General features: G+C 25.7%; 1 protein-coding gene across 1 annotated transcript; it reads right to left on the bottom strand.

Moving 5' to 3' along the window:
- Nucleotides 1-5,038: 5,038 nt before the first annotated feature.
- On the bottom strand, nucleotides 5,039-6,391 carry LOC128962745 (acidic mammalian chitinase-like). Its single transcript, XM_054309146.1, has 3 exons — nucleotides 6,139-6,391; nucleotides 5,836-6,020; nucleotides 5,039-5,740 (listed from the first exon to the last, which is right to left on the bottom strand). The coding sequence occupies exons 1-3, from the start codon at nucleotides 6,389-6,391 to the stop codon at nucleotides 5,051-5,053; spliced, it is 1,128 nt and encodes a 375-aa protein (XP_054165121.1). The 3' UTR covers nucleotides 5,039-5,050.
- Nucleotides 6,392-14,103: the final 7,712 nt, after the last annotated feature.

The raw sequence follows: 14,103 nt of genomic DNA, 5'->3' as shown, positions 1-14,103 counted from the left end.
TGTTAAAGTTTACATGTCTTAAGCGATTGCAGTTAGCATTTGAGGCCATCGATGACAACGATATGATATTAATGAGCGATTTTATAACCAGATTATCGCAAACATGTTATCAATTAATTTATTTTGAATTTTCTATTTTTAGCAACAATTTGAAAAATGTCGGCAAACTATTGCAATCATTTAATATGGGTTTTAATAATTTGAAACATTTTGATATTAAATTACTAGACGATGGTCTAAATAAATCCATTCAATTGGACAGTCGGGTCGAGTGCTGTTTGAAATCAATGTCTAATAGTTTGAAATATTTAAGGGTTACAACAAATTTGATAACTGAAAACTTTTTCACAAATATTGATAATTGTTTGCCTCATTTGTCGACATTAATCATTGATTGTTCAGACACTGAATTTACTGATCAATCCATTGGCTATATTGCAGGACTAAAATATTTGCAAAGATTTCAATTACATACCTGGCCTTCGAGTCAAAACAAAATAACCGATTCAAGTGTTTGCCTAATAGTTAGGAATTGTTCAAAACATATTCAAACAATTAATTTTTATGGTCGACCACTGATTACTAATAAGACAATCGATGCTCTGATTGATTGTGCAAATAGTTTCCCGAAAAAGACAATTGATTTTCATATGGGATCTGAAAATAACTGGAATAATGAACTAGAAATTGATTTAACTATTTATAACAATCAAATACCCGATAATCTATTGATGAATATTGAAATTGTATAAAAATAATAAGTTAGTTAAACATTTTTTTTATAATTAAAAAAAAACTAAAATAATTAAATTAATCATTTCATAGTGTATTAAATAAATGAAAAAATTAAAATTTCAATGTTCAACAAATTTTTTAAGTATTGAGTTATCTATTATAACCAGGGTTTTAAAAATGGTAGACATAAACAATAGATCCTAATTAGCCAAATGCCTGCCGAGCCTATGCCATGTCCTCGACATTTATTTTCATGTAATGACACCTATTATTTTAAATTTTTTATTATTACTTAAGTTATAAAACATTGTTTTATAACATATTTGTTTGTATTTTTGTTTTTTTATACCTTTAATTATTAATTAAAAAGTATTATCATTGGAAATTTGTATGTTAATTGTAAATTTAAATAAAAATTCTAAAACACTAAATTACATAATTTTTATAAATACAATTGCTATTTAGCAATTTAAAATGGCAGCAAAATAAAATAGATGACCAAAAGTGAGTAAATTATTTGAAAACTATTTATTCCATATATATTTAAAAAAATCCTTCCGTTTCGAGCACTTGTATCGCATAATTGATTTTTGATAAATAAGGCGATCCTTTGGTCAGTGCGATGGCGTAATTGAGCTTAAAGTAGTCGCTATAGCTTTTAATGCTAACAATATATCTGTATCTATTGGTATGGCTGAAGGCGTTATTGTATTGACTGCGGCCTCAATCTCTAGGTCAGGCTTTACATTTGTGACATCTATAACAGTCTCTGCATCTGATTGAGTATTGACATGATTCTCAATACTAGAAATTCTAATGCATGTGACCCTGAATTTTCTTGACTGTTCATTTATAATGCCATCTGGAAATATGTTTTAATTTGTTGAAATAACTAAACAAAATAAAATTTTTTAATGTTTTTATAAATAAAATTTTTATAAATACTTTCATCTTCACTTCCTGATCACTATAATAATTAATGTTCAATAAAAAGCGACACTTATTTTCAAACATTTTTCTGATGTCATTAAAGAGGTCCCAATTATACAGAATGTCTTTCAACTGTTTAGTATTTAAAGATTTTATTTTGTATAAAAAGAAAAACATTAAAATTTTAATAAAAATTCAAATATTATTTATCTATAGCTTTGCATATATTTAATATATACTATTCATATACAACGTATGTTTTATCTATTGTATACTTTTGAGACAGATAAAAGTAGTATCAGATAAAAAATAAATTTGTTTTTTATTAATTTTAAAGTATTATTTCTATAGATAATCTTTACAACTATATAACTTGGAAAAGTTTGTGTCAAATTTGTGTCAATCAAACAATTACTTTTTACTTATTAATTTTACTTATTACAATTTTAGTAACTAACAACAAATATATCATTGCTCCTTATGTCCACACATTGATTGGTTTAAAAAAGGCATAAAGACAAACTAGTGGACACTCATGGCATCGATACTGATTTTTATTTTATCAAACAATTAAAAACTGAAAAAAATAATTTGTATACTTTGTTTAATATAAATAAAAAATATTAAACTACAAAATATTTATTTTATTTATTTTTTACACCTCATCTTACCTGTGTTACCTGTCTCAATAGTAAATAATACACAACAAACGTATAATTGTCTTATACTAATGTTATATATTTTAATATTTTTTAAGGTTTTAATATTATATGTAGGATATATTCTAATTTAAAAACATTAATAAATATATTTTTAATTTATAAAAACTATTTAAATCAATTGTCAGTCGTAAAGTAGTTTTTGTTGAAATAAAACTTTATTTGAATTCATTGAAAATACAGTATTAATATTACTATTTTATAAAAGTTTATGCACAAATATATCGTATTCACCTCTCTATTGTTAATAATAACAATAGAGAGGGAATAATACAATACAGGTTTATTGTATTGGACTGTACAGGTATTACATTCCACATGTGTTGTATTTAACTGCATTCCTATATATTATCTCTCCCTCTCTCACTCTTTCTCTCTATAAATTTATGTACATTTATACTCATTTGCTAAAACTAATAATTCTTAACACATTTTTAAGTTTATTATTGTGTATATAATCTAACTAAATATAAAATATGTATATAAATATATAATTATTAAAATTACAAATACTCATTATTATTTATATTCATTGTATTGTAAATTATCTAAAATATTACCTATTGCATATAATTTTTTTAATTTATAATAGAAATATAATATATAATAGATTATATTATGTTGTATATTATATTTGCTGTTAATATATACATTGAGATGACTATCGACTGGCCATCAATGGTCAACACAAATAATCGGGAAATCGGCAGTAAAAGTAAGTAAAAATTTACACGTGTTTTGGTAAACTAAACGTTTAACTTTATTTCAAAATAGCAACCGTTCCTTAACGCCTAATTGTCAACTGGAGTGACTTCGGGAGCGCAAACAGCGGAACGATACGCTCACAGAGCCACATGTGGTCTCTCTGCCATCTCTGGTCATTAGCACTCTGCCCACCTATGCGTCGACTGTTTCCGCGTCGGAACTCACTCCACGAATATGCCATACGACGACATAGGCGAGTTCTCTGTCGTAGGGCAACGCAATCACCGGCCGCTGCCGATAACACGGACCGATGTCGCTGACGACGTGATAGATCGCCGGCCGGTAGTCTGAGATGTTGTCTGGAGTTTGGCGACACAGATCTCGACAACGTTGTCTTCGTATTCGTCGCGTGCGGCCATCATAAACGGTTCCTCCGACACGTATACGGCTTCCAACTCCTCGGCCAACATCATATCGTCAGACTTTGGGAGGTCAGGTTCGACCAGTCGTCGTCCTTCTTGTGATCCGTAGTCGCCGTTATCTTCGTCCGTCTTCTTCGTTATTATTTTTAATATTTTTAATAGCACTGTTGTTGTCGTCGTCACTCTCGCTACTCAACTGATGAACAAAAACGTGTCTGTTGTTTCTGTTGACGAAATTCTCGTTAGATTATTAGATCTCGGCGACTGCGCCAATTGAGGTGACTATCGACTGACAATCGATGGTCAACATAAATAATCTGGAAATCGGCGGTAAAAGTAAGTAAAAACTTACACGTGTTTTCGTTAACTAAACGTTTTATTTAATTTCAAAATAGCGACCGTTCCTGTCAACGCCTAATCGTCAACTGGAGTGAATACCGGTGTACAAACAGCGCATCGATACGCTCCCAGGGCCACATGATGTGTCTACTGGCGATACACTATATATATATATATATATTCAGAATGTGCGTGTCTTTACAGAAATTTTTTTTAATTTAATATAAAAATGTTTTTTGTTGTTATATTTTATAAATTTTTGTTTATAACTGTAGTAGTAAAACCTATCGGAAAGTAGTAGACATTAACAATAGAAACAACAATATCATAGTATATTGATATTATAATAGTAATAATAACAACAACAAGTGACTTTAATGGAAACACCACAAGGAATGGCTATTATTTTTTCTACGATGACATACCAGTGCCATCAAAAAGAAAGAGAGTAATATCTATAAATTTAAAAGAGCTATCAAATTGAATGCCATTTCTTACTGTTTGATGTACTGTAACTGAAATCGTATAATATATATATATATATAAATGAAATATCCTAAACAATAATATAAACATGCTTCTATTGTCTTGCTCCCCCTCTAAGTAAGTCTTTGAGGAGTAGCCAATAGAAACCGTTCGTGTAGTTTATATCTCATACTACTCAAATAGTCATATATATATATATTTATTAAATTTATTTAACAATTATAAATCTATTTAAATATAAATTTTAATAGATACAAATTAAGATAGCATAAATAAATTATTTAGATTAATGTTTTGTAAAAAAAATATGAATAAGTTAAAATTTAATTATTATTATTATTTCTCATGTTTTATTAAAAAATTAATACAATTAAATAATACTGAATATGATTGTTCATATGGTTAAAAAAAATGTTAGAATAAACTTATTTTTTGTAAAAACATTTTTTATTTAAGAAAATTTTTAATAATAAAATATTTAAATCATATAATAATATAATTTGATAAAATTAGATAATTATAATAATAATTAAATATAAAATATAACAATAATGTAAAAAAAAATAAACTAATGGAGAAAATTAATGATATTAAAAAAATGTGACAATAAATATAAATTTATGATATATTATGTATAATATGTGATATAAAAAAATATTATTATTATTATTATTATGACTGACTATAGGATATTATAAATAATTATTTATATATTTATGACAACATTTTAAGTGAAATCTCTTTAATTGCTGACTGTATGGCAAACGGCTGACTATTATCATAGCATTCGTTACGATAGTCGTCGGCATTCAAACTGAAAGTCATTGAACCGCCGAAACCGTTTCGGATAATCCATTCAACTTTTTGTGCCGCACTCTCACGACTCTCAAACGTCAGCCATTGATTGTCCCGATAGGCATACGGAACACCTGATTCCTGATCCCATTCGACAGTAGTTCCGGGAGTTTTCAAAAAACGACAAACCTCTGTAAACGACATGTCCTGATTGCTGGCCAATGCCAGACTACCGGGTCGTGGATACCACGGAAACATTAGTTGATATGAGCGACCATAGGTAGGTATACCGATAATAATACGATCTTTTGGTACACCTAACCGATTGTAATAGTTGGCCGACCAGTCCGTATTGAGTGTACCAAATATGAACAAATGTTGTGTACGGCGTCGGCCGAACAGCGGACTATTGTGATCGATGAACGGCCAGTACCAGTGATAGACATAATAGTCGTAAGCCATTAGATTAATAAAGTCAACATATTTGATAAGCTCCGGTACATTGTATGACCTTTCAATGATGGTGTACTGGGCGGCCAACGCTACTGTTATGACCAACGGTGGTCGCGATGTTTGTACAGTAAATGTTGTGAATATTTCCCGTAACTCCTAAATGTTATCACAGAAACAAAACAAACAAAAAAATGTTAGTATTGTTTGTTTTGAAAGTTGTTTTTATATATAAAAAACTTTTGTTTTCAAACCTTTAAAACTAAATAAAAGTTTTGTTTGTCCTCATAGTAAGTGTTACCCCAAGCGGGAAACTCCCAATCCAGGTCTAGGCCATGGAGTCCATACTTTAGCATTATTTCCAGTGCCGATATAGCAAACTGTCGGCGATTGGTAGGCGTAGACGACATCGGATGAAAGCCCTGATCATTATTGCCGCCTGAGTTGACAAATAAACAGACAATAAAATAAAATTATAAACAACTGCAAAAAATAAAATCTTTATAATCAAAAATAATTTAATTAAAAAAAGTTATATAATAAATATATATATTAACCGCCAATCGATAACATCAGCTGTACATCATTGGCACCGGTGGTTTTGGTGACATTCAGTAGGGCTTTACAATAGCTAATAAAACTACCGGTTTTGGTATCGACACGAATGACATTGTTTTCAATGATAGCGAAACCGATGATCAAATGGGTGCACAGTTTGTCGCTAATTGCTCGATGAACTGGTAGTTCGGGCTCAGGTCTAACATAGCAAACCCGTTTGAAATCACCTAAACTTTTGTGTAATGTAACCATCAATATTACTATTATAAACATATAGTTTTTATAATACATAAGCAGTATTAAACAGTATTATTAAATTGCATTAATTTAGTTATTAATTGCATTAATATTAAAATAAATATTAATTTACTAATATTTCACAAATATATAATCATTTTATTTTTTTAGATATTATTAATAACTAGTTTAAATTCATGTAAAAACAAGTAAAATCTGTACAGTCATCATAGTATTAATAGTTTAAATTGTATTAAATTAATTACTTAATAATTATAACTTATATATTTGACAATAAATATATACTGTATAGTTTTTTAATTATATAAAATTTAATAATATGCAAATAAAGCGAAAATAGTTTTGCATTCGAACAGTATATATATTAAAGTATCATGGTAAATAATCACTAGTTATTTTGTTTAATATAATTTTTTTAAAAATAAAAAATTAACTAAAAATTATATCAATATATTTCTATTTAAAGAACTTATATTTTTTTAATATGACCTAAATTTTTATTATTTTGGCGATTAATAGTGCATCAAAAAAAATTATTTTTTTGAAAATTGTTTATTACTTTTTGTCAACAAAACACATACCTGTGTGTATATGAAACAGGTTTTATATATCAATATAACAAACAAACAAATTTGTTTAACAAATAGACAAAAAAAAATTTAAAAAATTATTGAATATTATGTTTACTAAATGTTACATTAAATAGGAAGTTATTGATATATCAATAGTTATAGTATAATAGTGATGAATATATTTTACAAAATTATTTTATCAAATAAAATAAAGTAAAAGTTGAGTATTATTTGAATATAAAAATAGATAATGTTAAATATTTATTGAAAAATAATTTATACACATTTAATAATTAAATTTTTTTAAAAAAAATATGATAAAGTTTGATACAAAATTCAATGTCATATATAAACAATGGTGAAAGTGATACAAAATTATAACCATATAAAAGCCATATATTATTATTATTTAAAGACAATATGGATTCACAAAAGTCAAACATTGACATAGATTTTGATTAAATATTTAACAATAATTAAGTTTTTTTAAAAAATAAAACATATTAATTGCTAAGTAAGGCTAACTACTAAACTATTAATTAAAATTTTTAATTAATTGGCATTTTTTGTTTGTTTAATTAACATTGATGCAAATAAAATTTAATGTTAATAAAATAATTATTATTATCAACTAAAAAAAAAGGATTAATTCATTAATATTTAAATCATATAATATTGTCTTCAAAGACAAAATATACTCATTATATAATTGTTTAAAATATTTTTTTATATAATATTACAATTGAATACAATATATATACCCTATTGTTTTAATGGTATTTAATAATAACATAATACTTAATTATAATGATATTTTAAATATTGTTAGCTAACTAAACATTTTTAAAAAATATTAGAATTAGATGTGTGAAACAAACAAACTAAAAATATATTCAATTTTTATAAATATATTTATTAAATAGTGTTAATTTAAAAAATTTATTTGTTAATAATAATAATGATTAAACAATCAATATTTGCTATATTTATAACACTGGAGTTAATATGGCTAAGTATGACAACACTGCCAACAATCGGCCAAAAACAACATCATCTGATCCCTGGGTCGGCCATCGGCGAGGGCTGTATTGACGAGTCATGTCTGAAGATGTTGTATCGCGATTCGCGACGAGTGACCAAATGTTTTGAACCGCTTCGCCAGTCGATTGAGTTCAATGAGGACACGGGTCTCAATACTTGCTGTTCCGTACGTAAGTACCAGAGCTGTATATTTCCATTGATTATATCTAATTGCGGTTTGGAGTCAATGGACAAGTTTGAGGAAGAGATGCGAAGTATGAACTCTGTCTGCCAATTGGTTACCATTTCGTGGACCAAATGCGAGCCCAAAAATGTCACTGCAGTTGATCCCGAAGCGGCCGCCCTATCGATTAAAGAGTGATATTAATTGTCAATTAATACAACAGTTTTGCTTTATATAACTTTTTTAATTCAACATTAAGTTATAATAATTATTGATGTTATATAATATTGTATAATAATAATTATTATTTAAATAGCTTTTTTGAATTAAATATACCAATATTTTTTTATTAGATTTATAGATCAAATTATTATTATTATTATTAAAGATTGTTTTATTAGATAACATTTATATAATATTATAATATATTGTATTAATATATAAAACTATTTATGTCATAATAATAATTATTATTAAAAAAAATTATTTACATTATAATTTATCATCTATTTAATTTTTTTGTTAATTTATTAAGATGAATGTATGTATTAAAAAATAATAATAAATAATAATAATTTACTAAACATTTCAATTTGTTTATTTAATCTCAATTATATATATATAAAAATGAATTAAAACTTTTAAGTTAATCAATAAAAAAAATATATCTCTGTATTACATCTTGATATACTGTATATTAAACGGTTATTAACTTTAATAATAATAATAATAATAATATTAGTAGTAAAATATCATATAAATAGTTTGAAATTATTTATAAAACAAAAAAATAAAATAACAAATTCTTTATATATAAAAAAGTTATGCAAAAATTACAATATTTTTTAATTTTAACAATAATTATAATCAATGTAAATCAAAATCAATGTATTCGTGTTTGTCGTCAAATTGTTTGGCTAAATGCCTACAAAAATACTTGTATTTGTTGTCCATGTATACCTAATAGTATAATACCAGTGCCGCACCCGTTACCGCCGCCGCCACCATATCCACCACATCCACCACCACCGGAGCCATCGGAAGGACCCACACCCGGACCGCCACTACCTACCGGTGCATCTGTAGGACCATCGGGAGCAGCAGAGGCAGCTGTTGTGGTTACCCAGACATCATCACTAACGAGTAATTAATTTTTTTTGTGTGCAATTTATTTAAACAATTTTATTTTTATATATTTTTTTTGCTAAAAAAATATTATTCAGATAATAATAATAATAGATTTAAAAGAAAAAAATCCAAAAGAAGACGAAAACATAGAAAACCTCAAAGAGTTGGCCAACGATTAAGAAGAGTGAGTAAAATATGTTTTTTTAGTAAAGATTTATTTAATATATATATATATACAGTATATATATATATATATATATATATATTGTGAATAATAATTAAATCATTTAAAATAATTTATAAGTTATAAATATAATTAAAATTATGTTTTATTTACTTTTATTTACAGAGAAAAAAACCAAACAATAATCATAATAATAATAGACATAATATTCAAAATAAACCTAACTTTGGTGCTTAAAAACTATAAAAAACAATATAATTTTGTAAAAATATGATAATATTTCTAAATATAATATAATTATAATAATTATACAAATATATTATAATTTTGTTAGTAATTTAATACAATTAGCAATTAGTTTATTTAATTAGTAAAGTTTATAAATTAACATTTAAAATAATTAATCAATAAAAACTAGTGTGATATTAATAATATTTTTAAAAAATATAATTATATACAGTATATATGTATTATAGGTTATAATTTATAAGAATAATAAAATAATAATTGGATTAAATTAAAATAATTAAACTTTATCATTTTATTTATAAATAATTAAATTATTGTACATGAATAACATTTTTAATTATCATTATCTATTTGCATATTCACAATATAAATAAATTTATTAGCTATTTTTAAACTAAAAAATAATGATATAATAATTTATAATAATTGTAATAATAGTACATTTAGAGAATCATTTAGAGAATATTATACTAATAATTTATGCATTTTATTTTCTATAAATATATTATATTAATAGTTATAATAATAATAAATTTTATTACTACTATTAACAACTTGAATAAAAATATATTCAATAAAAAAACAAACAAAAATAATAGCAAAAAAAATACGAGACAATGTGTTGTTTTTCATAATAATAATACTGTATATTAATGATTAGTCTATCGATAAATCGTACGATTTTTTGGTGTTTGTTTGATAGCAACCAAACAATAAAATGATATTTAAATATAAAGCAAAAATTATAAGTAAAAATAAAATAATTTGTACTTAAAGTGAACTTTTTTTCCGTAGAAATTACAAAAATGTACTAAATCTTAGTATTAAAAAAATAATAAAATAAAAATTATTTATTTTTATTTTATTATCAATAAATTAAATAAATATAATTATAATGTTGATGTTGAAAGTTATACTACTAATTATCAATTAAAATTTTGAAACATAGTTTTTTGTTGTTACTGATTACATGAAAAACTTTAACAACAAAAAAGTATTTATTTATTTTTTCTTACTTTTTTTTGATGATTTTATCTCCCAATTAATTTACCAATAATAGACTTGTCATTTAAATGACGTGCATTGGACAGGGACCTAATTTTTTTAAATGTGTACTGAATCACACACACACACACACACACACACACACACACACATTTTTAAATGTGTACTGAATCACACACACACACACACACACACATACAAGCATAGATACACACAAATACACACACACACATACTGTAAATACACACACAAACACACACACACACACACACACATACATACATACAAGCATACATACACACACATACACACACACACACGTCATATGCAAGTATTTACCCAAAATAATTAAATAAAAGAGTTGTGTTATATGTGTGCCAATTGAAATTTAATTAATTAATCATCACTGGGGCTATTAATAATAATCATCATCATAGACACAGTTTATGTAAATACATGCTTTAATTTAAATAATAATTGCAATTAATTAGTAAGCATTGATAAGCTATATGTTTGTTTGTTTGTATTTTGTTGGTGCATATACAACAACTAGGGTTAGGCACTAAAAATTCCCTAATGATGTACTGTTTGAGAGCACAGGGAGTATACAAGTTGTGACATATTACCCCACCCCACCCCCTAAAATATATATGTAAAAATATTCATATAAGTTGTGCAATATATTTGTTGATCCCAAGTTTTGCATATTATATATATGCACAAATAAAAATTTGAAAAACATTTTATACTATTGAATATTATAATTTTTTATATTATATAAATATATATATTTTTTAATATATAATACATGTGTAAATGTTTGTTTATGTAATGTATAAGTAATAATATTTTTTCTTATACATATAGTTTAGATTACGTACTACTATTGAGACAACATTTTATTTGCTAAAAATAATAAATATATATATATATATATATATTTGTTTACTTATAATTTACATTATATACACAACAACAACAACAACAAAAAGTTTGCAACCAATAAAAAATGCAAAACATTATAAATTATTTTTTTTTTTGAAAAAAATTCCTTCAAAAATTTTCAATGAAATTTATTTTATTTATGTTTAAGTAATTTCAAATAAAATCTGTATTATAGTAAATATAATGTAAATATATATAACACTCTAATTAGCACATGTACTGTACTGAGTAATGTGATATCTATCAACTTGTAAGCTCATTGCACAGGTATGCACGATATTAATGAATGTGTTAATAGTAATTAACTCGTAAATCTGTGGCACAACCATTATTTTTTAAACTATTATAGTTAACTATACAGTATTATACCATTTTTTTACACGCATAGTATAGTTTGATACATGTGCACCACAACCGTATTTCAAGTGTAATATATACAGTATATATATAATGTTTTCCCGCATTATATCATTAAAAACACAAGTTTTTATGGATCAGACACTATCAGACCACTTCTCTATGGAAACCTTATACAATATACACACCGCAGACCTACCAGTGCTAATACAGAGGCTGTCCTTTCTCTCTCTCTCTCTCTCACACACACACACACACACACACACACACACACACACACACACACACACACACACACACACACACACACACACACACACACACACACATACACACACACACACACACATACACACACACACACACACACACACACACACACACACACACACACACACACACACACACACACACACATACATACATACATACATACAAACAAACACACTGTTGTCTATATAGTCATCCACTGAAGTCTTACCGGCTTTTCGGTACAGCGAAGCTCTGACTCATATTACTGTATACTTATATACAGTCCATCCATACAAACATAGGGTTAAGATAGGGTTGTTGACACAAACACACAGAGAGCTCAGTCATATTTGGCTATTCATGGGAATACTACTACAACTACTACTACTACTACTACTGTGAATGGGAATATAATACCAGGGCTATAAAAAATATTATGATTAAACATTTACTCACACACACACACACACACACACACACACACACACACACACACACACACATATATATATATATATATATATATATATATATATATACACTAATATATTATGTATAAAAATGTATATAATATTTATTTGTGCAAATAACTAACAAAATATTATCATTTACATAAATTCACATCAATTTATTAATTTGCAATCACTTAATGTGCAAAAAAAAAACTACAAAATTTTTCTGTATTTTTATTAACTAATTTATGATAGTATCTAAAAATATTTTCATGACACACTATAAAATATTTATGATAAAAAAATTTATATATTTATAATAATATATCCTAAATCATAGAAATATTATTATTATAACATATGTTTTTGTTATTTAATAAAAATATAACAAATTAATAATAATTGTGATTAATATATATATTTTTTTGTTAAAAAAAACTTTAAATAACTTTAATATAATTACTATAAAATTATTTAAATTATATATATATATAAAAAAGATCTAGCACATTTACTTTATTATTATATAACTAATTAAACTAGATAATTTTCTAGAGACAATAGCTATAGTAATATAATGGTAAACAACAACAACAAAAAACATGAACTACCCTTCCCTATACACAAATTGACTACCAGTGCTCTTTTGATAACTTGTTTTATTTTCTACACCACCAACAACAACAACAACCTAACCATACAATACATTTATATTGTACAGAGATTTGACTGTAGTTTTTTTCTCACCATAATACATTACTGAAACACTATTACACACATACAGTATACGTACGTACAGTAGACACTCACATACATACACACACACACACACACACTCAATACGCGTAGCTGAGGCCTGGGATGCCAACTACCAGTGCAATGAGCTATCTATCTATTTCTCTCTCTCCACTCATTCTACTCTATACTCAATCGACTTCATACACATTGTATAGTATAGTGAAAATATTTAGCAAATGGTTTAATACAATAGTAGTGTTATGTTTTTGAATCAAACATTTTTCACTACAGTATATAACTATAACTAAAGAGAGAGACAAATACATTGACTGTCAGTTAAGTTATACATTGTTTTTGATGTGCAGTTTGTTTGTATCAAATCGTATAGTAGTTTGTATATTGAATCCCTACTATTGACAACACTATTGATTATAAAACACTACTAAATAGTAGTAGTGTTTCAAACAGCAACACAAACTACAGTTTAAATAATTATAATAATAATAGTGGTATTAATCATATGATTATTATATATATTGAGTGATAATAATGATAATAATTTTAGTTTTTTTTAAATAAATAATTAATAATATTGTCTCTCCTATTGAGTTAAATAACAA

The sequence above is a fragment of the Oppia nitens genome, unplaced genomic scaffold, assembly GCF_028296485.1.
Source record: "Oppia nitens isolate AA-2021 unplaced genomic scaffold, nextdenovo-longstitch-racon4-pilon3 scaffold6_pilon_pilon_pilon, whole genome shotgun sequence".
Classification (NCBI taxonomy): Eukaryota; Metazoa; Arthropoda; class Arachnida; order Sarcoptiformes; family Oppiidae; genus Oppia; species Oppia nitens.
Note: the sequence above shows the minus strand (reverse complement) of the source record. Positions and strands in the feature narration are given on the sequence as shown.

What these genes read in the sequence shown, in the direction of transcription:
- LOC128962745 (XM_054309146.1), bottom strand. Translation starts at nt 6,391, where the DNA reads ATGGTTACATTACACAAAAGTTTAGGTGATTTCAAACGGGTTTGCTAT. An exon ending in GCTGATGTTATCGATTGGCG is followed by an intron (nt 6,021 to 6,138) that starts GTTAATATATAT and finishes TTGTCAACTCAG; the next exon opens with GCGGCAATAATGATCAGGGC. An exon ending in ACTTTTATTTAGTTTTAAAG is followed by an intron (nt 5,741 to 5,835) that starts GTTTGAAAACAA and finishes GATAACATTTAG; the next exon opens with GAGTTACGGGAAATATTCAC.